The 26101-nt window shown below is 36.3% G+C and overlaps 2 protein-coding genes across 2 annotated transcripts; one reads left to right on the top strand and one right to left on the bottom strand.

Moving 5' to 3' along the window:
• Window positions 1-1919: 1919 nt before the first annotated feature.
• On the bottom strand, window positions 1920-10752 carry LOC127450654 (tumor necrosis factor ligand superfamily member 6-like). Its single transcript, XM_051714926.1, has 4 exons — window positions 10233-10752; window positions 7094-7133; window positions 6847-6924; window positions 1920-5260 (listed from the first exon to the last, which is right to left on the bottom strand). Exons 1-4 carry the CDS (start codon window positions 10434-10436, stop codon window positions 4872-4874), a joined length of 711 nt encoding a protein of 236 aa, XP_051570886.1. The 5' UTR covers window positions 10437-10752; the 3' UTR covers window positions 1920-4871.
• Window positions 10753-14179: 3427 nt separating this feature from the next.
• Window positions 14180-21527, top strand: tmed1a (transmembrane p24 trafficking protein 1a). Its single transcript, XM_051714927.1, has 4 exons — window positions 14180-14551; window positions 17614-17711; window positions 18118-18304; window positions 18904-21527. Exons 1-4 carry the CDS (start codon window positions 14369-14371, stop codon window positions 19120-19122), a joined length of 687 nt encoding a protein of 228 aa, XP_051570887.1. The 5' UTR covers window positions 14180-14368; the 3' UTR covers window positions 19123-21527.
• The last annotated feature ends 4574 nt before the right edge of the window (window positions 21528-26101 follow it).

Here is a 26101-nt window from a genome sequence, read left to right as displayed (position 1 = left end):
ACACATATTTTCATCATTTTGCCAGATCACTGACACGAGGAGAAGAGAACTTGTAATTTTAGCTTCCATCTTACAGCAGCAGGGGGCGCTGTTTTACTTACTGATCCACACTGTGAACCGTTTGACTGCTGCTCAAGGAGTTCCAGCATAGCTGGAGAGAAACATCCATTAACATCCAATTTCAAGTATAGTACGACAGCCATCTTTGCTCATGGGCATTCAGTTCTGGGCAACAGAAGGTTTTAAGTCAGTCACAGTCCCATCTCTCAAGACTTTCTCTTCATTTAGTCAGAATACACAGCTACTTTTGAGTGGCTGTCAAAATGGAGAAATATTACACCCACAGAATGGTGTTTCTGATTCATGAAAGTAGCATAATTTCAGGTGTTAATCTTCAGAAGGTGTGAAGCAGAATCTCTTCACTCATTTGAGAGCTGTATGGTGGAAATTGAAAGGGCAGGAAAATCCATCGAAATAAAGGTTTAACTTTCGTTTTCAGCCAACAACAACAACATAATGAATATGCAAATGTGAACATACATTAGATATGCTCCTTCAAATGACACACACAAAGTCAATAGACAAACAAATGCACATACAACATGATCACATGTGAAATTAGCATATACTAGTTCAAGTACCCTGAAATCAACCCCATTCAACTGAATTACTGAAAGCGTCATCCCCCATCAGATAATTTTGCATCAATTCAAGCATGAACACATTTCCCTCTAGCGCTACTTACCACGACATGGGTTCTGGTCCCATGGGAACCAGGAAGTAATCGCATTTACATAATCAATGGTGAGCGCGATTCAAAGGTTGCATTTTCACTCGAAAATTACATTTTTACTCCACTGACGGTTAGATTTGGGTTAGGGGGTAGAGTTAATAAAATATGCATTCCTCTTCATTGTACTACCTCATTTACAACTAAAAATGCAACTTGCTTTTGGCGCCACTTTGTGGACATTTCATGTATACGTTTAACAACACTTCCAGCTTCGGCCACTGGGGGAAGTGCTTTGAATTTCAGTTATACAGACCGATTTCAGCTGTAAAACGTTCAACCTACTGTTGCTGAATTCAAAGTGTGATCAGTCTGCATACAGAAAGATTTTTCTATTCAAAACAAACTTGTCAATCGTAGTGTATGCATGAACAACATAAAATCACAAACCTCATAAAAAGCCATTAATGTATCCGGCCCATATGTTTTGTGCTGGTTGGAATCTTCCATGAAGCCTGTTAGAGTAGACTACAGATTCAGACATATCTGAGTCAGCGAAACTCATAAGGAAAGATACCTGTGCATGCGGGCAGCGCCCCCCACCCCACCACCACTTCCTCTGCAGTTTACCAACATGTAACAGCTCTGCTAAGAATACACTGTGCGTGGGAGTTCACAAAGTAAAGCTTTTTAGAATATGAAACGCAATTAAAAAGAACGTATATGTTTGTGTTAGAAATAAAAGGGGCATGATACAAATGATAAACGTTGGCATGCAAGCATGTGTGCATCTGTGTGCACAATGGACACAGGAAAACATCTAGAAGAATTGAAAAATTTAGCATTTCTCCAAACTGATTTACCAAAGATGTTAATATATTTACTGTGGCACACCGCACACTGATGTCATCCTACATAAGCAAACAAGTAGCATCTTGAAAGACAAATGACTCGCACTTCACCTCACCAAAGAGGTTGAGGAGTAAGATGAGTCAGAAACAAATGTGCATTATGAACAAAAAAATCATGCTTCATAAATCATGAGTTCAAAAATGAAAGTGTCAGTCACTGTGGATGAGCAGAAAAGGTCAAACCACAGCATTGCACATCATCTCAAATAACTAAAAGGAAATGCAGCAATGCATGTTGTATAACAGCCATGTTATGAATTGGAGCAGGCTGATGTGTTTCAATACCTTTATTTTGAGTGGGAAATGAATAGCCAACAAACTAAAATACATTCATTTTCAATAATTTGTTCAGTTCCAGTTGAAGTTTACAACAGCTTGATGCCGGTGATGCACAAGATGATTGACATAGACAATGGGCCCTGTGCAGTGCTTAGGGCCAAAATACTGCACATGAACACAAGACTCTCACACCTAATGTGAGATATACAGTACATGTATACTGTATGAGAGAAACATCTTCAGAGAATTACATACAGTTTAATTAAATATTTATCTGAACAACAAAAAATAAAATAAAATACAAAATTTAAAATAGTAAAAAATAGTAATATTAAAGACACATGTGCAAATCAAGGTAAAAATGAGCTGTAACTTTATTTTTATGTTTTGATCCAGTTGTCTTTATTCTGACAGCTGTTGCCAGGAATGATATTTCTTAGTTTAAGGAATAATTCACCCGCATAAAAATGTATTTACCTTAATCATTATATGATTTCTTTCCTATACGGAACACAAAAGAAGATGGAGGAGATTTAACGCTAAAAACAACTCAAGTTCTGCCGTGAACAAGCGAGCCACTGTGAACAAGCTTCTTGCAATGGATGTCGAGATTTTCACTGAAAATGACTTAAATTTCAGGCCGCTTTTTTATTTTTTACCAATATCTATCATTGCCTTCAGAGAACTTGGAATACACTATATATATATATATATATATTACTGGGAATCGATTACATTTATTAATTAAACAATACATTTTCAGTAATTAATCGCGATTCAATTATGGCAGAGTACATGATGCATTACATCAAACAAACAAAAAACAACATTTATATATATATAATGCATTTTCATTTCATAACAAAATTGCATCAAATTCAATTGTGTAATTTTTTGCTAAATGTAATTCATAAAACTTAAAATATTTAGCTTTTTTATTTCATTTTGTTAAAGATTACTCAATTAAATTTGATGGACTTTTGTTATGAAGTTGAAATGTGTAAATCTTTAAAAAAATTAATTGAGTGTATGACGCGCAAGCCGCATGGACTACTTTGACAATACTTTAAAATGAGGAACTATCAACTGCCATTGTATTGAGAAGATGGTCCACAATATTCATCAAAACACCTCTTTTTGTGTGCCGCTTAGGGAAGAAAGTCGATTTGGAACAACATGAGGGTGAGTATAGTATGACAGAATTTTCATTGGTAACACTTACCAATAAGGTTCCCTTCGTTAACATTAATTAATGCTTTAGGTATCATGAACAAATAATTAACAATATAATTTTTTACAGCATTTGATAATCTTTGTTAATGTTTGTTAATTAAATACAATTGTTCATTGTTAGTTCACGTTAGTTCATAGTGCATTAACTAATGTTAACTAATACAACTTTTGATTTTAAAAATGTATTTGAATATGTTGAAATTAACATTAACTAAGATTAAAAACTGCTTAATAAGTATTGTTCATTGTTAGCTCATGTTAACTAATGTTGTTAACTAATGTTAACAAATGGACCCTTGTAAAGTGTTACCTTTTCATTTTTTGGGTGAACTAGTCCTTTTAGGCCATAATTAGCCCTATTTGCACTGACCTTCAACCCTGTAACAATTAACCTTAAGCCTTCTGATTGTATTGGGGTTGAATGGTCACTGCACAAACTATGTGAAAGAGAGAAATGTCTTTGGTTATTGTTCTTAAAATATAATTTGTGATCTAGAACAAGACACTCTAAAAATGTGTGATACTGCCAGAGTTTACTCAGTTATCTACTCATATTGCAAGTACATGAATTCCAGCAGGGGCTGCAGTGTATTGCAACAGCATTATTTTATGTATTAAGAAAATAGACATGCTCTATGTAATAGTTTCATTTACATTTACATATTTGGCTGACGCTTTTATCCAAAGCGACTTACAGTGCCCTTATTACAGGAACAATCCCCCTGGAGCAACCTAGAGTTAAGTGCCTTGCTCAAGGACACAATGGTGGTGGCTGTGGGAACTGAACCAACAACCTTTTACTTACCAGTTCAGTGCTTTAGTCCACTATGCCACCACCACTCTATAGTCTATAGTTTCAGTTCTAATAGTCAGCTAATTTTGGTCTATAGGTCTATAATACTTCGAGATCTACCCGTAATTTTTCCATTCATCCAATCATTTGAAATCTGCCATCTTTGCACTCAGTTCTGGTCAGGGACATTTTTTATTAATTTGCTGTAAATGTCATGTTGATCATAATAATCACTCTGGAGCAACAGGAAAATGCCATCATGACAATGCTGATTGGCTGATGGCACAAAATGTATGTACACAGTCCCAAAACATTTAGCAGAGCTGTGATGTCAAAGTCCATTTCATGCTTTTAGTAGCCCTCCAAAAATCAGCACTATACCATATAACTAATATATTAAGATATCTAATAGAATTAAATACTTGTGATTGACATTGATATGTTGCTTCAAAAAATGCATTCTATCTGAATACATGGCAACTTTTGAAAGACATTTGGAGAAAGATACTTTGCTTTCAGATGGTGTAGTTATGGCATCTACTGTACCAACAGGGGCTAACTTGACCATGCTAACTGGCCAAATATTGACCACTTTGTTTAGCTAGCCTTTATTCTCATACCTCTCAGTTTGGATGCATGAAGTTTTTGTTGATTATCTCGGTGGAATTTCGAGATATGGCTGGTCACGTGATGCTGGCCAAAATCAGAGACTCTAATGTAGAATTAAAAGGCTTGTTTTTAGCCACTAATTAGGACAACTCATGTGAGTGTACATTGTTTTAAACATTTTGGATGTCAAACTTTTTTTTGAAGTTAGTGCACCTTTACAAGCAAAATAAATAAAGTGATGAGATTTAGCTTTTCATTGAAGCCAACTGTGGATGTACCCAATTTTTTACCTACAATTTTACAATATGGTAACATTCTAAACCATGAACAGACCAAAGTAGTTCGCAGCAGAATTTGACAACACCAGTGTGCAATTTTTAATCCTGACAAAAATAGCATCACCTTTGAACAGGTGGAACACCCCGCTGAGATAGCTGTTGTCTATGGTTCCTGGCCTCTGTTTAGGATGGGACCTAGTAGACTGGAGAAGCAAAATCTCTCCCTCTGTGTATCGAGGTGTGATCTGGAGTACAGAGTGATTGAACATGAAGCTGTTCTCTTTTAAGCTGATCTTAGAATAGACTGAATAGAAGCCCTCCTTCTCTATGATGAGCTTGCCCTCATTGACCTTGTGTTTTACATGGTGAAGGATGGATTCCTGATTCTCCGTCCACAGCAGGACTCCATCAGCAGGATGCTGACCAGCTAGATGGGAAAGAACAGCATGAATTGCATGGGATCCTGGTGTGCTGGTGTCCTTGCCAGACTTTTTAACTAGCTCAACCCCCTACTGACCCCCCCCCCCCCCCCATAAAGAAACCAGCTTAAAGCTGAAGAGTGTCTCTTTTTTCGGTGTTAAAATACTTTCTCCTATCCCAACTTAATATGCAGATACAACAACAAGTAAGTATTTGTAGGTTAATTTTCTCAAACATTATAAACACTGTGCCTCTGTGGCGCTATGACAATTGCCCTGTTTGTTTTGAGCGACACGTCTAGCTCTACACAACAAAATTGACCCAACCATTGGCATAAGTTGGGGGGCGGGACTATCTGTTTGTTTGATCAATGGCAGGGGCGTATTCGGAAAGCTGTTTCGAAAACAATGTTTATTTTTGCTATTCCATTCGGTGGCGCAAGTGTTGCAGAAATTACACTGTTCAGCTTTAAGCTGGTTTTAACTGGTCGTCCCAGCCTGGTCAGGCTGGACAGTTGGCTAGTTTTAGAGGGGTCTTGGGCACTTTTTAGCTGGTCAGGCCGGGAGACCAGAAGACACCAGCGAAGACCATCTTAACTCTACTGTTATGATCGGTCATTTTTGACCATTTTAAAAGTTTAAACCAGAACAATACTTTCTTAATTTTGTATTTGTTCAAAATGCCTTTAGAATTTTTTTTATAATAATTGTTCATATTTATCAGGGTGTTTTAGGTGGTTACTAGGGCATTGCTAGGGTGTTGCAAACAAGGTGGTTCCTAGGGCATTACTTAATGGTTATTAAATGGTTGCTTAATGGCCCAAGTCAAATAAGACCATTCCCAAGTCTCTATGTCATCCTGATCACTAGAAATGTGTGGGGACCTTTTAAATGAAGTATATGGGATTTTCTTTTTTTTTTTTTTTACTCATTTATCGTCTGCCGGGAGGACATATTGTGAAATAAAATCTTTTAGAATATAAACCATGATTCTGTATTTTTTTCAAACAGATACAATGTGTAAGTATTTCAATGATCAGCTTTTTTCATTCTAAATAAAGGGTTTTACAGTAATACAGTATGACAATGTTCATGTTTATACTGTATCTTTTGTACTTAACCGGGTCTTTTTTGACCCAGACAGAAAACTGTACACATTTCCTCCAGAACAGAAGGGTTAAACTAGCTAAGACCAACCAGACGAGGAGGAGGGAGTGGCCGGCCCGTGATCATGAATCAGCTGATCAGCGGAAGAGCGAGATAAAGGGTAGCCGGAGACGCCAGTTCGAGTGAGAGAGAGAGATGCATGTGGCCGCACTGCATATGTGTCTGTGTTTGTTTATGTTTGTTTTATGTTGAGTTTCTTATTAAACTTTATGTTTACTGTTCAGCCAGTTCCCGTCTCCTCCTTGCCCGTCCTTTATCTGTTACAAAGAAATATTGGTTTAACCAGCATAAACAAGCCTGGAAATTCATGCAGGTCTTTTCAGAAGGGTTTTTTTCATGGCAAGTAAACCAAACCTGTGTGCCCCTATTTCCTCACACATGTGTAAAATTAAGAAAACTAAACCAATAAAAACAGCTCAGAACTTACTTGTCAGATGTGCCATTGGTTTTGATGGCTTCATAACTCCAACTGGTTTTTGCTTGGGGGGCACAGTATCTTCTTTCTCTATGATATGGTAAAAAAATACATTGCCGTAAATGCAATCTGAAATTGCTCATATGCCTTGTTGATGTAGATTAAAGAATTGATTGAAGTGCAAAAACAATATTATTCACAGTTAAGCAAACTTTATAACCGTGCAACAATACTGACTGGTAGAACATGTAATCTTTACCTTGTTTTCTCATGGCAGTCTGTGGATCATTTGCGGAGGTCTGCAGAAAATTAAAAAAAGAGCATAATCCATTTGTGTGTTTTTTTGTGAGTCTATGATCATTTAAATGCCTTGGGAGAAAAGGCATGAGTCGTATTTGAATGTACCACCTCAGAGAAATTACAATGAATTATCATGCATTGCCATTGTATCTAGCATCATATTAGCAGATCCATTCACTTGATTTAATTTAACACATTACCTTTATTGGGTTATATGTGGAAAAATCTACAGACATTCGCTTTAATTAAAAAATGAAATCAATAAATCATACTTTCTCTATATAGTTTTTGTCTTGATTTTCTAAGAAAATGCAGCACTTATCTTCATTCCACACTTTCTGTTTATTTATGTAACGCTGTGACATTTCCCCCCTTTAATATTATGGTTTGGCCTTTCTGATCTCATACTTGAGGGAGTGACATTATCAAAGTCTTTCTTTTTTACCTTTTTTTTTATTTTTATTTTTTATATTGGCCTTATCAAGCTCAATATTTTAACTCTGTCATGGGAAAAATCACAGCAATTAGTTTTATTATAGATTTGATTTTTTCTTGGCACAATGTTATAAGCCATTTTTAACCATAAAAGACTTTGCATGTAACAATGTTAAATGGTCATTGCACAAAACATGTTTTGAAAGAAAAATGTCATGGTTTGTTAATTGTTTTTCAATTATACTGTGTGATTTATTACAAAACACACCAAACTTGTGTGATGCTGCCAGAATTTACTCAGTTATCTATTCAAGTTAATACATTAATTCCAAACTTAATGTGACAGGTTGAAATGATGTAGCTCTTTAAAGTTAGGTTTAGGGTTAGTAACAATAACTATTGATTCTTCTTAAAGCTGTAACCACATATTTTGAATTAGGGTCAAGGGCCTTGCTCAAGGGCCCAACAGTGGCATCTTGAACCTCTGACCTTCTGGTCAGTAACCCAAAGCCTTAAGCGCAGAGCCACCACTGCTGAGCCGTTTGTTGACCAGTAATTAGTAATATGTGTATAATTTATATACTGTATACTGTATTAAAAAACAAAAAAAACACTACTGTCATGCTACTGAAAAATGTAGTTAAGTTAGTAGCGTTGCTTGAAGTTAGATACTCCCGTTGCATTAAATAATAGGATTATGGTTATACAATCCTGTTTTAATTTGTGTCATAACTGTACGTCAGATTACTCTGTTGCACGTTTGTCACAACCTAGTTTCTCGTAATTGGGTCTCTTAGACCAACTTATAGGTCAGGTAACCACAGCACATCATGTGGTTTCAGCTCCGGTAGGTCGGTCCAGCTGAAAGTCTGCAAACTGCAAGTAAAGGGAGGAGCCTAACTGAAATCTTGTATCTAACAAGTGTACATTATATACATACACATATATACGGTGGGGTCCAAAAGTCCACTAGTGAAAATGCTTCTATTTTGCAATCTATTGTAATGTAATACATCTTCCAACATTTCTTAAATAATATTATCAGCATAAAAATTTGAGTGAAAAGTTGAACTGAAAAATTTACATGAATTTTAGATGTCTTAGTATTTGGAATGTCCACCTTTTGCTTTAATGACAGCATGCACTCCAACTGGCATGGACTGCATGATGATCCATGTTATCCCAGCATGATTTGAGAATGCATCTTTTGTGCTTTAATTGCACTGTAAAAAATGTCTGTATTTTAATGGTAAAAGACTGTAAAAATGCTACAGAGAAAAAAGATAATTGATAAATGAGTATTAACTGTAAAATATACATTAAAATTGTTTTATATATTTTAAAAGACAATAAAGAAGTTTTTACAATAAAATGTTGTAAAAAATTAATTTTTTTAATGTAAAAAATATGATTTGCCTGTGTAATTAATTGTAAAAATTAACATTATGTTTAACAAGAGAGTACATGTACTTTTTACAGTAAATTATTGTTAAAATTACAGTAAAAAAGAAAAAAAAACAATAATCAGGCATTCCCACAATTCCCTGCATGACCCATCATATTTATGGAAATAGTTCTGTTTCTTCTTATTTTTAATATCAGTTATGTACATTGGGGTGTTATATTTGGTATAGTTTAGTTTATGTTTATTGGATTATTTTAAAGTCACTTGTGTTACCCTGATAGTGTTTAGTGTTTGTGTGAGTGTCTCTACATGTTTATTGGTCAATGCTCCTGGAAGAGCCACTATTGATGAACTTCATGTCATCATGTGTTCTTTTGTAATTACTACGGTGAATAACAATACATTATAAAGTGAAAAGCAGATTTTTACAGTTTCAGAAGGTTAATGTATCAAGTTTATGAATTTGTTTTTTATTTTTATTTTTTTACAGTTTTAAACTGTAAAATGTACAGGTTGTTCTGTAAAGTTGTTTAAATCTTTACTGTATGTTTTACATAATTATTCTCACAACCACAACTGCCAATTTATTTATTTTATTTTATTTTATTATTTATTTTTTTTACAGTGTGGAAGACAGGGAACCTGACCTTCTGCACAAAGGAGTTAACATGGTCACAAATGTTCTTACATTTGATTATAGTGACCTAGAAATAGTGCTTAACAATCTGAAACATTTCTTCTTCATTTTACATCATAGCTTTTTTGTTTGTTTGTTTAAAATGGTTTTAAAATTCTAAAACCTTCCATTTAAGCATTACTAAAGAAATGCCAATCACGTGAATACAAGTAACCCCATATTTTGGTACAGAAAGTTATACTTGGAATTAAAGTGTCAAAGTATTGCCTAACTTTGTTTTTCTCTATTCTTTTTTCATTGTACATATTTGTTCTATAACCTGAGATTTAGCATGTAATAAAAATACACAGCAACTATATTAATCTTTTTATAGTGCTTGCTACACACCACAACGTGGTCAACACCTAACTAACATTATCTACATCTGTCACTTTTCTTTGTGTGAAAGGAAACAGCTTCACAACTCAAAACTTTATCAGACCAAAATATCAAAACAGAAAACTGATCAACAAACAGAAACCTGCAATAAACATGAAGGGAAGGAACTGACAGTGATGCATGACATGGGGAAGCTTTCTCTGCACTGTGATGCATCTGAAAATTTCACATAATGGTACTTACAGGCTTATCTTTGGATGAGTAAAGATGATAGATGAAAAAGGCCTCCACAGCCATGCCACACAGAGCCACAATGACCAGGACCAACAGCAGTGTCTGGGTCGCCCCGTGACGCTTGCTCCAGCCCGGTTTGGGGGGCAGCGGAGGTGCTCTGGCATTGCTGTCCACCACGAATACTGAGGGATACTTAATACCAACCGGAGCCATGTCCACAGCTTCTCTCTGGCCACGTCAATGAAAAGAGTAAAAAAAAACCTCTCAGACCAGTCTCACATATAATCTGCCAGGACAAAGTGAATCAAATTAAATAATCCATCCATTTTCAAAAAGAGGAAAATGTCATCAGTGATGAAAAGTATAGATCTTTTGTCTTCTGCATTTTGGACATGGAAGGTAGGCGGTTTAGGTCTGGGTAGGTTAAGTGGAATCTATTTAAATGGTAATAAGTGAAAAGGATGTAAAAAAACAAAAAAACAAACATGCAGGATGCACAAATGCCCACACAAAGACAGACACACACTTATGTATGGCCATGCAATGAGCCCACCATTTCACACCTTCCTCTCTACTGTGCATCACCTCTCAGCCACCACTTCCCCTCCCATATACGTACACACTCTATGTTACCGTGTTAAGGAATTTTTCACCCACATCTCCATTTATTCACCCTCTCATGGTTCCACACCTGTATGCTTTTTCTGTGGAACACAAAAGGAGAATTTGAGCAGAATCGTCACAATTTTTTTCTTTACAACGGCAATGTAATGTTATGTAGAGCTGGTGTTAGGCAACTGTTCAAATATGTAGCTAGCTAAGCTACAACTACTCGACAGAAACATTTGCTAAGCTAAGCTAAAAGCAATCATTTAGAGAAAGTAGCTAGCAACACTACACGTTAGTGAACCAATAGTTTTGCTACTTGTAGAGACACTACCGATAAACACAGCTGATGATTTGTGCACTATATTCCAAGTCTTCTAAAGCCATGCAATAGCTTTGTCAGACCAAAATTTAAGTCAGTAATTCCTGACAATATATAATAATATGCATATCAACATGATTTTAGTGTGATAAAATCACCTTTCAGTGTAAAGTTATAGCCAATTTTATAACTTAGTTGCCATAAGGACGTAACACCATAAACCCTAAAACGATTGTAAAAATGACAATTTAAACAATTTTACAGCTCAAATCATTCACATTTTAACAGAAGAATTAAGGTAAGTGCTTTTATCAAATTATGTTTCACATTTCTGCCTTTAAACCCTCCAAAATGTTGTGATTTGTTTTGTGGTAATCAACATTATACCACATGCTGTTAACTGAGCTTAACTTGTATTAAACCCTTAATATTCCTGTACTATGGTTATGGTGCTTTTTTGTCCTTTTTAGAGCTTGACAGTGGTGGTTACTATAAACTGTCACTGTATAGAAATGAGCTGTGTGAACATTCTTCAGAAATGCTCCTTTTGGGTTTCACCGATTAAATAACAGCATAAAGATTTGGAACAACATAAACATGAGTAAAGTATGACAGAATTTAAATTTCTGGGTGAACTATCCCTTTTAGCAACTTGGCTGTAAGAAATAGGTTTTTAAACAAACTTTCAAACAGCAGCTTCGACAGCAACGTAATTTCCCTGCGACGCCTGTGTAAACAACAAACATGGCATCTGAGGAAGACTTGGCCTTTTTTTACTTGTTGATTTGCTTTATTTCCAGATATTCCAGAGTTCTTGCAGTGTTTGTTTCCTTAAAGGTATTTTTCACCCAAAAATGAAAATGTTCTCATCATTTACTCACCCTCATGCCATCCCAGATGTGTATGACTTTCTTTCTTCTGCAGAACAAAAATTATGATTTTTAGAAGAATATTTCAGCTCTGTTGGTCCATACAATGCAAGTGAATGGTTGCCAAAATTTTGAAGCTCCAAAATCCACATATGTCAGCATAAAAGTAATCCACATGACTCCAGTGGTTAAATCCATATCTTCAGACACAATATAATAGGTATGGGTGAGAAACAGATACATTTTTAAGTAATAAAAAACACATTTTTTTTTTTTTCATATATTCTCCTCCCTACCCAGTAGGGGGTGATATGCATGAATAATGTGAATCACCAAAAACAGAAGAAGAAGAAGAAGGTGAAAGTGAAGGAAAAAGGACTTCAATATTGATCTGTTTCTCATCCACATCTATCATATCACTTCTGAAGCTATGGATTTAACCACCAGAGTCGTCTGGATTACTTTTATGCTTCCTTTATATGGATTTGGGAGCTTCCAAATTTTGGCACCCATTTATTTGCATTGTATGGCCCTACAGAACTGAAATATTCTTCTAAAAATCTTCGTTTGTGTATAAAGAAAGTCATACACATCTGAGATGGCATAATGGTGAGTAAATTATAAGAGAATTTTCATGTTTTTTATTTTTCTTAACCCTTTAACTTTCGCTGCAATAGTGGTGGTCTTTCTTGCTTACGTCAAACTCCGGGATTCACCCGATGTACTTGAGCGTATATACGTGGATGTGAGGGACAGTAGTTGATATTTTAAATTGGTGTGTATAAATTTGTATACTAGTATACACTGTATGTGCTTTTCCCACTGTACTCCAAGAAATGTGGAATTCTTTCCTGTGTTAACATGATGATATGACATAGGGCTACATCCTATGATGTTAGTTATCCCAGTCTGTTCAACACATATCCACACTCTTCAAAAACGTGTAAGAATGCCGCTTATGCATTTACCATGGCCACATATGCCATGTTCTCCGGGAGCAACCCAGGTCTGTAAAACCACCTTTTTTTAAAGGGATAGTTCAGCCAAAAATGAAAATTCTCTCATCATTTACTCACCTTCATGCCATCCCAGATGTGTATGACTTTCTTTCATCTGTTGAACACAAATGAAGATTTTTTAGAAGAATATTTCAGCTCTGTAGGTCCATACAATGCAAGTAAACAGGGTCCAAAACTTTGAAGTTCAAAATGCACATAAAATCAGCATAAAAGTAATCCAGAAGACTCCAGTGGTTAAATCCATATTTTTAGAAGCTATATAATAGATCTGGGTGAGAAACAGATCAATATTTAAGTGCTTTTTTACTACAAATCTCCACTTTCAAACAGCTCTCCTAAGAGTTTTTCTTCTCTTGTTTTTGGCAATTTTCATTCTTCGTGAATATCTCCACCTACTGGGAAGAGAGAAGTTATAGTGCAAAAAGGAATTAAATATTGATCTGTTTCTCACCCACATCTATCATATGACTTCTGAAGACATGGATTAAAACACTGGAATCGTACAGATGACTTTTATGCTGCCTTTATGTGCTTTTTGGAGCTTCAAAGTTCTAGCCACCATTCACTTGCATTGTATGGACCTAAACAGCTGAGATATTGTATATATATATATATATATTTAAAAAAAATCATTTTTTGTTCAGCAGATGAAAGAAAGTCATACACATCTGGGATGGCATGAAAGTGAGTAAATGATGAGAGAATTTTCATTTTTGGGTGAACTGTCCCTTTAATCCCTGAAATGGCATTCGCGTTTACATGACGTTTCAGAACGCCGCTTTCTGCAAAACCCCTGGAATAAAGTGTTTTATTAAATGCATGTAAACGGGGTCAGAACAGAATAGCAACTCAAAAACTCACAATATTCATTCAGTCAGTCCTTGTCTACAAATCCATTTAATGAATTGACTATATAATCACACAGACTTAGAACATGCTTACATTTACCTATACCAGTCTAACGGGGACTTACATAAGACTTTTATTGCTTTCAAATAAAGTTAATTTCAACAGTCCATAACACTCCTGTCAACGAAGCAGTCCACACTGAAATCGCGCGCGCTGTCATTCAAGCGGCCGAGTCTTGACGTCGGAACACGCGTTTTTACGCGACGCTGCAAAACTAGAACGCCCCCAGTATTATCAACAAAGCAAGCTTTCTAAACTCGAAGCGTTCAGCAGCGCGGTTTCACGAGAGTCCACAACTATGCGCTTGCAGTGTAAACTCACACATACGGCAATGATAGCGTTCTAGTTTTGTCGCGTCGCCTGCACTTCAGACAGGCTGTTTGAAACAGCTGCTCTAGTGTGTTTATTAAAAGCGCAGTAATGCAGTGCGTTCAAGAGGCGCATCTCGTCGTGTGCGCGCTGCTGCTGACGCTCAATGTGGATTTGGGATTCGCGTTCGGGTCGAATCTGGACACTGAATTCACTTTTCTTCTACCTGCCGGAGGAACCGATTGCTTCTTCCAAACAGCCACAATGAACGGCAGCATGGAAGTGGAGTATCAGGTATTTATCAATCTATAAATAAAAAGGAATCAATCAATTCGATAGCTGCACTAAATAAGCAGTCTCTAGAGGAAAAGGAGTAACCCATCAAACTTTTGTCCACTGTTTCTTGTCTTGTCATTACATTCAATTATATTTAAATGTCACTTTTAATAACTCTGCTAGCAGGTTTGCTTTTGCCATATAGTCTTGGCATAATCAGGAAGTAGGAGAACATTTCCATTTATAGGCGCATATTAAGGTCAAAGTGCATTCAAAAGTATCAAGCACTGTGTATGTTCTCTCTCCACAGTTCTGGTGATACTCTACTATTATTCACATTCAATTCAGTTGCATAGTAAGAAGACTGAGTAATCATCATTTAGTCCTAGATTTTACACATAGATGTTACTGTAATTTTAAGACATGCAACAGTGAGCAGCATTCATTGCAGTTGTTCTCTGTGTTGTGACCTCACATAGTTTAATGTGCCACATGTCTGGGGTCTTGTTTGTGGAGCTAGCCCCCTTTATTTTAAAAACAGGCACAGCTGCAAAACAGCTGACCTGAAGCAAAGCTCCACTGCAACTGCCAGAAGGATAACCGTCTCGAATAGTGCTGAATGCCACACTTTATCTCCAGTAACAGTACACTGGCTGCTCGTTGGAGTGCTTAATCAGTCAGTGGAAAATAGAATAGAATTTGAATATGGAAGAGGGCAGACATTGAATAGTCAAATAATGATACTGTAGCTGTTAAAGTCTGCTCAGATAAAGAAGAAGAAGAAAAAATATGTGCCACTCTGTTTTAGTCTGTAAGTTGCTTCCTGTGTAGAGTATTCCAAATTGGTCACCTTAGAGAGCAGTAGGAGATATGTAGAAAATATGTAGGGTGGTACTTAAAGGAATAGTTCACCCAAAAATGAATATTCTCTCATCATGTATTCACCCTCAGTCATGCCGTTCCAGATGTGAATGACTTTCATTCTTCTGCAGAACACAAATGAAGATTTTTAGAAGAATATCTCAGCTCTGTAGGTCCATACAATGCAAGTGAATGGTGACCAGAACTTTGAAGCTCCAGAAAGCACATAAGTATTGAGATAAGGGACAAAATATGTGCTACAAAACATGTCCTACAAAACATGTCCAACATACAAAAGTCATCTCTATGTTAAAAATCAAGAAATTCATAATAATACAAATACTGAAATAAGTTAAATCTAAAGGAAATGTATGTACTCTGGGGATTTATTACTTATATTTTAAGTAATTTCTTTATAATTTTTTTAATGCATGCGCATGTAACTTGACCTGTCCTCAGCAAGAGGTCACAATGTTAAACTGCTAAACAAAGTGTTTAAAAATGCAACAAATTCATAAACATAAATATCAAATGAAAGATAGGGATCTGTAAGATATCAAACAATACACAAAGTAAACTTTATATTTTCCATAAAAAACTCAATCAAAAATCAAAGTTTTGTCCTCACTTTGCGTCAACTCCGTCAGATTTTTTTATAATCCTGAATAAATCAGACAATGTCATGGTCAGCTATAATTCTGAGTACCTCTTTCCCACTTCCTGTTCATGGTGGTTGCAACAGCAGGACACATGGTCTGCTAAGTTTGATATTTTTTATATTTTAAACAAACAATGTTTAAGTCTCTGTGGTCACAGCTTCAACATGCCAATTCTGTCATCCATTGCGATAATGTCTGTTAGAATTGTGGAATACAAGTGTACAACATGTTAAGATGGGAAAATATTACATTTTGTCAATGTCAGAATTTCAGAATAGTGTGAAAACAGAAAAAAACAATTATAGAATGTATTTTATCACTTAACTCCTTTACTGAACACCATTAATAGATAATTAAAGACTTTACACTCTTGTTGGATGGATCAAATTAAAATAGCATGCTTTTAGTGTGTCTGATGGAGTTGACACAAATTACAGTAATATTTAAGTTATGAAGTGAATAAATGTCAATTTTCCGAAAAAGTGTTTTTATATAAACCTGTTCACTTACATTCATTAGCTGACACCTTTGTCTACAAATATATAATTTAATATTAAAAATGTATATAATTTATTATTTAGTATTTTTTTTTAATGATTTTAAACATGTTTTCTCCCTTATCTCAAGAATCAGTGAATCTATACGTCCCCAGTGGTTTAATCCATGTCTTCTGAAGTGATCCAATTGGTTTTGGGAGAGAACAGACCAAAATATTACTCCTTTTTTTTAATTTTTTTTTTTTACTATAAATCTTGCCATCGTAGTCTATAGGCATGATCATGATCTGAAGCTCAGTTACACTTCCTAGTGCTTCCTAGAGTGCTAAGTGTCACTACAGGAAGTGTAATTGAGCTTGAAATCACGATCGCCAAGGAGACTGCTGATGATGTCATGATTTATAGTGAAAAAGGAGTTATATTTTGGTCTGTTGTCATCCAAAACCAATTGGATCGCTTCAGAAGACATGGATTGAACCATTGGAGTTTAATGTATTACTTGTATGCTTCCTTTATGTGCTTTCTGGAGCTTCAAAGTTCTGGTCACCATTCACTTGCATTGTATGGACCTACAGAGCTGAGATATTCTTCTAAAAATCTTAATTTGTGTTCTACAGAAGAAAGAAAGTCATACACATCTGGGATGGCATGAGGGTGAATAAATGATGAGAGAATTTTCATTTTTTGGTGAACTATTCCTTTAAATTTCCACCTGTTAGGAATGGATTGTGCATTAAGAAAGTAAATTTTATTGAACGGTTCTGGTCTTATTGCAATTGATATAGCAATGAACGATTCATAGGTGCACAGTATTCCAAATATTAAAAAAGTTTGTCTTTGTATTTTTTTTTATCAAAATGTGTTAGCTTGCCCTGCCTCTGAAACAACTTTTCTTTTTGGCTGACATCAAACGATCTGACATTTGTTTTCTGAAATACTCCCATTATGGAAGGAAAAGGGGTTGCGAAAATTTTATGTTGACTTTAAATGGTGTAATGTATATTTTGGCTTTATTGGAGTCTCACATCTGTGCAGCACTAATAACCTGTCTGTGGTTCTGCAGGTCATTGCAGGCTCAGGGCTGGATGTCGGCTTCACTCTGATCTCCCCCCGTGGATACAGACTGGTCTCCGACTTCAGAAAATCTGACGGTATCCACACGTAGGTTTCACGTCCCATAGTGCACAGAGCATAACCTTCATTCATTTACTCTACTCATATGCACTCATGTTAATTTCAGACCATCATAACCAACCTTATTTGCATATCCTCTGCTGCATATTTGCATGCCATTTGCAGAGCTGACATCGACCACATTTACAGAAAACTGTTAACTGTTTACAGAATCTGACTGCTTGTTTGAAATTTGTTCCCAGCTATGTCACTGTAGCCATCTGTAAAATCTGATTTTCTGATTAGCATCTAGCAAAACTCATTGCTGTTCAGACTTCAAGCTACTTAACAGGTTTTTGCTGGCTGTCAATGCACAAAGCATTACAGTCACAACAAGTGTGTTTTATGAGTTTATAGTGATTTTGTTGTGTCTGTTGTGTGGTTTTACTGTCAGGGTGGACTCCACGGAGGAGGGCGACTACAGAATTTGCTTTGATAACAGCTTCAGTCATATGTCAGAGAAGATGGTGTATGTGGTGGTGATTATGGATACAGCAGAGGAGGATGGGGAGGACGATGAAGATTGGGCTGGTCTGACAGAACCTGAGGACTCACTGGAGTACAAACTAGAGGATATCAGGGTAAACAAATTAAACAACCAGCAATCCATGTTCATCTCATTCATCTGCCCTCATGTAGTGAATATAAAAACAGCCCATTACTTAAGTTAGTTCTTCTCTTAGAAAGTTAGGAGGAAAACAAACAAGGTTACTGTGGTCACTTATTTATTTCAATGGGGAAATGACATTTGTAGATAGATATTGGCTACTTTAAGAAAGACAAACATGCTGAAAAGTAATTGGATGTTTACTTTGGCCATTTTCATGCCCCTGTGGTTATTTTTATTAAAAGCAAGGGAACGATCGGGAGAGGAACAATATTTCAAAGTATTGCCATATTGTACCTCATGATACTGTATCGATATTCAAATGCCAAGAAATTGTTTTTAGTTTTATTTTTCACATGAAAATTTTTGGGGAATTAGGGATTGAGTACCACTCGGAGGACGTGTGTGAGAAGATGAAACATGCTGCAGTATTAGCACTGAATTATTTCTATAGGACCAAAATACAAACTTAGAATGAGCAGGACATGTAAGTCTGAGACTTTATTTGTAAGGATATCCGTAAAGATAGATTGCACAGGTCCTTGCTGACTGTTGTCTCCTCTCATCACACAGGAGGCGATGGATGTCATGCACAGGAACCTGGAGCGAAGCCGGCAGATCCAGACGACATTGCGGGCGTTTGAGGCTCGTGATCGCTACCTGCTGGAGGATAATCTATGGCGTGTTTCCTTTTGGTCCAGTGTCAGTTTGCTGGTGATGCTCAGCGTGGCTCTCTCCCAGGTCTATACAGTACGCAGATTATTCAGTGACAAACGCAGAGTTTGCACGTAGTGAAGATGAGCCGGGCAGGGACCTAAAAGGGTCTTAAGGATGCTGAATCTACTGTTTGCACTGTTAGCATAGGTGAAACATGACTTGCAAGAAACTTTATCTGTCAGGTTGTAGATGGTTCTGATGGTAATATATAGAGAGGATTAATGGTAACAGCTGCTGAAGAATTAAATAAAAGTATGTACTAATGTATACAGGAAAATAATCATTAAAGGAATAGTTCACAAAAAAATTTAAAAAATTGGATCATTTACTCACCCTCGTGCTGTTCCAAACTCGTATACCATTGTTATTGGGGTTTTTTTTCCCCGTGGAGCATTAAAGGAGAAACATTTGAAGAGTCTTTACGTAGTTCTTGCTCTACAGCTTACAACTACTAAGCTCTGAAAAGGTTAAAAAAAAAAAGCCCAAAAATAAAAGTAGTCCATACAACTTATGCGCTATATTTCAAGTTTATTGTCAGCAACCAGATTCAAAATCCAGATTTTGTCACTACACACTGGAGAACCAATGTCATTTTGGCGTCAATGATGTTGACGCGTCCAGATTCAAAATACTTGTGGACTTTGGCGGAATTGAAGATTATCAGTGAATAAAGCCTGTTTCGCACACAAAACTATTTGTATGGCTTCAGAAGACTTGGAATATAGTGTGCACCATTAGTATTATGGTCTTTTTTGGAGACAGACATGTTTATTATGAACTGGTGCTGTATGGCATGAGCCGTGTAAAGATTCTTCAAAAATGTCTACGGGTGTTTATGCAGAAAAATAGGGTTTGGCATGACAATTTTCATCAGTAAACTGTTTATTTAAGGAACTCTCAGGTCTTAGAAAATATGAGTATCTAGAGATATCAGTGATTTTTGATATCTGATTTGTAGTTTTTTAATGGACTAAATTTTTTTAGAGTTCAAACACTGTTAAACACCAAATTGACTTGAAGTAGAAACATGATTGTAGCTTGTTTGTCAATGTAATTTTTGTACATGACTTTTAGAACATTGTGGTTGAAATTATTTATGAGACTTGAAATAAATAAAATTGCAGTAAATTATGACTAACACATGTCTTTTTCATTTATACATATTCATTATATGGCAGTAAAATAAAAAATCAATGGGAACGTTTTGCTCTGAATGGTTTTATTATACAGCACATCACCATCTTATTTGGGACAGTTATAACTTTTATATTGCAAGCAATGAATTCAAACTGACCTGGATCATTAAAATTGCATTTTAAGTCAATCGTAGACTGCATTGAAAAAACAAATGTCAGTATCATATTGATCTCTATTATCTACTCTGCCTTGATTTCTTATCTGTTTGTTAAAACTAGTTAATCTGTGAGTTCATTTTCAATAATATTTCTAATATTCTTCAATCACCCATCAACAACATACAAATATTCTCATTAAAGATAAAATCCAAAATAACAAGTCTACGAAATAATAATAATAATAAACTATTTACAACCATATTTATGAATTGGCCATTAGTAAAAGAAGCCATACACGTTTCAGTGGTTATTCATGGACATGTTCACAATTAACACTCCAAAAATACTCATCATATGACTTTTATTCAATAAAACTCATTCCACAGTACAAATTTGGCACCGACATCATCGTTATAAATCATGCAACAAAAAAAATCAGCAACCACAACAGTTTCCCGCCAAAAGAGGAAATTTAAAATAAAAGATGTCATCAGGCCATAAGGATGCCACGTTTTCTCTGCTGTAGCTCTATTAAACATGGGAGTTTCACCCCAAATCCAAAAACACTCTAGATCCAAGAAATCACAATTATGAATGATTAGTTATATCCTTTAAACATTAAAGCTGCAGCTTCTGGAATCCTGCTCAAATAGATGCAATATTTACTGGTTTCTTTTCATATCTTGTCATTCTTTTAAGTTTAATGTATACTAACAATACACAGTTACCATCAGAAATGAATTAATGCTGCAGTCTAATTGTCAGCCTAAATGCTGACTTGTGCCAAATGAAGTTGAACTATGAACCTTAAACATAAAACTACAAATTGTTTTATTTTCTCAGTAAGTCCCTTGTGATGTGTTTCCAAGTTTGCAGTGACCAAAATATCACTGAAATCCCTATGGAGAAAGTGAATGGGAAAACACTTGTCTCTGAAATGTCACTTCAGTACAACAGCACTCGCTTATATTTCTTATGTTTTAATTTCAGAATTTCACAAAAGAGCATAAGAGTAAAGCAAAAAAAAAAAAAAAAAAAAAAAAAAGACATTGTTGTCCTTGCAGGAATTTCAACTTTGTTTATTTCTCTATTATTATGTATGGGCCCTGTAGTGTTTTTCAATTTAAAGGGATAGTTCACTCAAAAATGAAAATTCTCATCATTTACTCACCCTCATGCCATCCCAGATGTGTATGACTTTCTTTCTTCTGCAGAACACAAAATAAGATTTTTAGAAGAAAATCTCAGCTCTGTTGGTCCATACAGTGCAAGTGAATGGTGACCAGAACTTTGAAACTCCAAAAATCACATAAAGGCAGCATAAAATAATCCATATGACTCCAGTGGTTTAATCCATGTCTTCAGAAGTGATATGATAGGTGTGGATGAGAAACAGATCAATATTTAAGTCCTTTTTTACTATAAATCTACTTTCAAACAGCCTTTGATGCATGTTTACGAGAGCTCTTCTGTTTTTAGCGATTCGCATTCTTTGTGCATATTTATAGTAAAAAAAGAACTCAAATATTGATCTATTTCTCACCCACATCAATCATATCACTTTTGAAGACATGGATTTAACCACTGGAGTCTTATGGATTACTTTTATGCTACCTTAATATGCTTTTTGGAGTTTTAAAGGTTTGGTCACCATTCACTTGCATTGTATGGACCTACAGAGCTGAGATATTCTTCTAAAAATCTTCATTTGTGTTCAGCAGAAGAAAGAAAGTCAAACACATCTGGGATAGCATGAGGGTGAGTAAATGATGAGAGAATTTTCATTTTTGGGTGAACTATTCCTTTAAATGAATAACATTTTAAAACCTTAAAGCCAACTGGACTGAGACCCTGTGATTGTCTTGTTTGGAATGGCATCATGTCTCACATTCCTGTCTTCTTGCAGTACAGCAGCAGTCTCTTGGTCAACTTCCACAGTTCTGGTTCATCTTCACCACTGGTTCTCTGGTCGTCGAGGCGGTGGACGTCTGTTCAACAACAAACCCGCAACCAAACCATAGAACAGCAGTGAGAACTTCATTTAAGTGTTGTACATTTAGTCAACTAAATAGGGTCTTAAACAGGGTCCGAGTTGTGCAGTACTGAGGAATCTTATTTTCCTTCGCCGAAGCTCTGGAATCTTTCTCACACTCAGATTCAAACACTTGGAATATAGAGCACAAGTCATGTGGACTGTTTTTTTATGCCATTTTATCCTATTTCAAGCTTCACAAACATGGTCACTATGCAGTATCACTGAAAAAAGCAGTGTGAAGATTCTCCTTTGTGCTCCACAGGAAAAAAATAGCAATAACAGCATACAGGTTTGGAATGAGATGGAGTAAATAAGTAAGGAATATTAATTTTTGAGAGAATAATTCCAGTAACAGCAGTGAAACCACTTATTTGTAAAAAAAAAAAAAAAAAAAAAAAAAAAAAAGAACACGAATTGAACACGAAAGTTGTTTCTCCAGGATATAATGCTGAATATGAGTAGGTATTACTCATGAAGTCACATGCTGACAATTACACCTCACTACTCTGTAAAACATGTGACTAATGAAACTAGAAATCCTACCAGGATGACTTCATGCCTTCTTTTATTTATTACAATAAAAAACCTGATCATGATTCATGCTGAAAAAGAGATTTAAAGAGAAAGAAGCTTTGAACTTCAGCACTGTTTACACCAGTAGTTCACCATAGTGCTCATGGACACCCCAAACACTGAACATTAAAGGCCCAAATATACTCTACGTAAGTACATGAACACAGACGCATCTTGCTACGTAAGTTTGATTTCACGCATCATTGCACAAGTACTCACTGTATTCTCAGAATTGCCGCAAGTCAACAACTGTCATGTATTCTGGAAGGTCCCGCCTCCTGCGTTCGGATTGGCTACTAAGAGCTACCAGAGACTATTTAGCAGAGACGGGTCACTTCTATTTAAATTAATGGAAGAAATTGGAACACCCAACGAAGAAGCTCTAACACCCAACGGTCAATGGATGTTGAAAGTAAGTCCCGCCTTACAGGTAAAAGAGCCAATCACCTTTTAGATACAGACATCGCCTGTCAATCAACTCGCTGATGTACATGAGCACTAGCTATACAAGCTGGGAAAATTGCGTTTTTAGGGTAATCTGAGGTAAAGAAGCACAATTTATGATACCAGTGTTGTCAGATTTTACTGCTGATTTGAAATATGTTCTTTGATAGTAATCTTGACCGACCGTTTTTGAGATTTCGGTCTTTCTCCATTCAAGTAGATATGAGCTGCACTGGCATGACTGGAAATAGTCTCCTGGGAGAGTTTCAAAGATGGCCGACAGTGGACTGACTTAATAAGCATAGTAAACAGAGGGACATCATATTGAATATGTTGCAGAAAAACAAACACAAGCCAGTACGTTCAAAGATACATGCGAATTTTAATTGGTTAACATTAGACTAGACAAAAGTATCACATGCATGTATGAATATTCCGGTGTATGAACGTGTGTGTGCAGTTCCGGTCGGTCCTACCCCATTTGGCACCCTAGGCGAGACCCTCCAGTTCCTCTTTTTTTTCCTTTTTTTTTTTTGGAAACAGCACCAAAGCATTAATTTCTGGTTATTTTAGGAGCATCATTTGAACATTTTTTTCAGTAGCCTACATACAGTACATTGTGTAACATTAATGATACTATGGACTAAAAACATATTGACACCTTTTCAGATTAGGACACAGAACAAGATGAAGTTTATCAAAGTTATCTTTCTCAAAAGCCTCCTGTGGCAGCATCACGGTACAGTGATGGAACAATATGGTCAAACCTCAATATTTGTATAATATATAATGGTATTTATGTGGTAGGCTACTCCAAGGAACATGTCCAATAAACATGGCATTGGCTTGGTCATTTTTAGTACTTTTAAGAGCTTTCAAGTATTTTGATACACTTTTATTTTGAAAATGTCTTTACCTGCAGTAGACAATCTCTCACAGACTGTACTCGCACATGACGATTGAATACAGCTGCAGGTTTTAGTTCAGTGAATTGTAAGTAAATATCTACTTCATTCAGCGTTGTTTTTGTTTTCTGTCTTCTAAACAATCCCCGCGCTCGTGGGTCTATGGCCGTGTTCACAATGGCATACTTTCCAAACTTCTTTCACTGTTTTTTTGCCAAACACAGGTATAACAGAAACAGTAATTGTAGTATAGTATTACATAGTCTATTTGTTCTGTGGGGGGGCGCCACAACACGTCATCGGAACACACAGGGCGCATTTTGTTGGACACAGATTGAACACATACTTACTGGCTTGGTAAATCGGCGCCCCCAAAGCGATGCCGCTCTAGGCACTCACATATGTCGCCTAATGGGTTGACCGGCCCTGTGTGTGTGTAAGTATATTCCATACAGCTCAATATACGATATGTATCATAAATTGTCACTTATTTTCTATAACTTCTTATCATTAATTAATTCTACAATTATTTTTTAAATAATTTAGAATGTTTAACTATAGGTTGAGTGCTTAAATTTTAAATTATATATTATTATTATTATTATTATTATCATCAGATAAATGGGTGATTCTGTAATTACAGACACCTGACCTGATCATATATGTATATATGTAAAACAAAGTTTTTCTACTGTCACAACGGCAATGTGTCAGAAGTTATAGAATCACCCTAATGACTTATCTTAAAGGTGGCTACTTTTTTCTGTATGGAGCTATCAATTATGAAATTATACCAACAAAGAGATGTACCTGTTTTGTCCATCTTTCCCCTGCATCTTCTTCCAACCGTTTTCATTCTTAACCGCGTAAGATAACCATCCAATCAGAAGGTGTTGTCAAGCTGGTGATGTATAGGCAACTTTCGTCCAATCATTTGACGTCTAATTATATCAATAGCGGGAGTTGCCGGAATACGGTTGGGGGGAAAAATAACGCGGTGGGTATAGCAATTTGAGGAGAGTCTTGCCGAACAAGTTAGATTATACAAACATATTTTCTGTCTTATTTTCAGCAAATGCAAAAGCACACACTCCTCAACTGTCAACATGTTGAATCCACCACATACGGTTTTGTGGCGCCTAAAAATCTCTTTCACCCCCTTGTGGTCCGAGGATTGTAACCGCCAGAGCAATGCAAGTGCGCACGTAATGTACACCAATCAGCCACAACATTAAAACTACCTGCCTAATATCGTGTAGGTCCGCCTCGCGCTGCCAAAACAGCTCTGACCTGTCGAGGTATGGACTACACAAGACCTCTGAAGGTGTCCTGTGGTATCTGGCACCAAGATATTAGCAGCAGATCCTTAAAGTCCTGTAAGTTGTGAGGTGAGGCCTCCATGGATCGAACTTGTTGGTCCAGCACATCCCATAGATGCTCAATCGGATTGAGATCTGGGAAATTTGGAGGCCATGTCAACACCTTGAATTTTTTTTTCATGTTCCTCAAACCATTCCTGAACAATTTTTGCAGTGTGGCAGGGCGCATTATCCTGCTGAAAGAGGCCACTGCCATCAGGGAATACCGTTGCCATGAAGGGGTGTACGTGGTCTGCAACAATCTTTAGGTAGGTAATACTTGTCAAAGTAACATTCACATGAATGCCAGGATGCAAGGTTTCCTTGCAGAACATTGCCCAGAGCATCACACTGCCTCTGCTGGCCTGCCTTCTTCCCATGGTGCATCCTGCTGCCATCTCTTCCTCAGGTAAATAACGCTCCCAGCCGTCCACATGATCTAAA

The sequence above is a fragment of the Myxocyprinus asiaticus genome, chromosome 13 (assembly GCF_019703515.2).
Source record: "Myxocyprinus asiaticus isolate MX2 ecotype Aquarium Trade chromosome 13, UBuf_Myxa_2, whole genome shotgun sequence".
Classification (NCBI taxonomy): domain Eukaryota; kingdom Metazoa; phylum Chordata; class Actinopteri; order Cypriniformes; family Catostomidae; genus Myxocyprinus; species Myxocyprinus asiaticus.
Note: the sequence above shows the minus strand (reverse complement) of the source record. Positions and strands in the feature narration are given on the sequence as shown.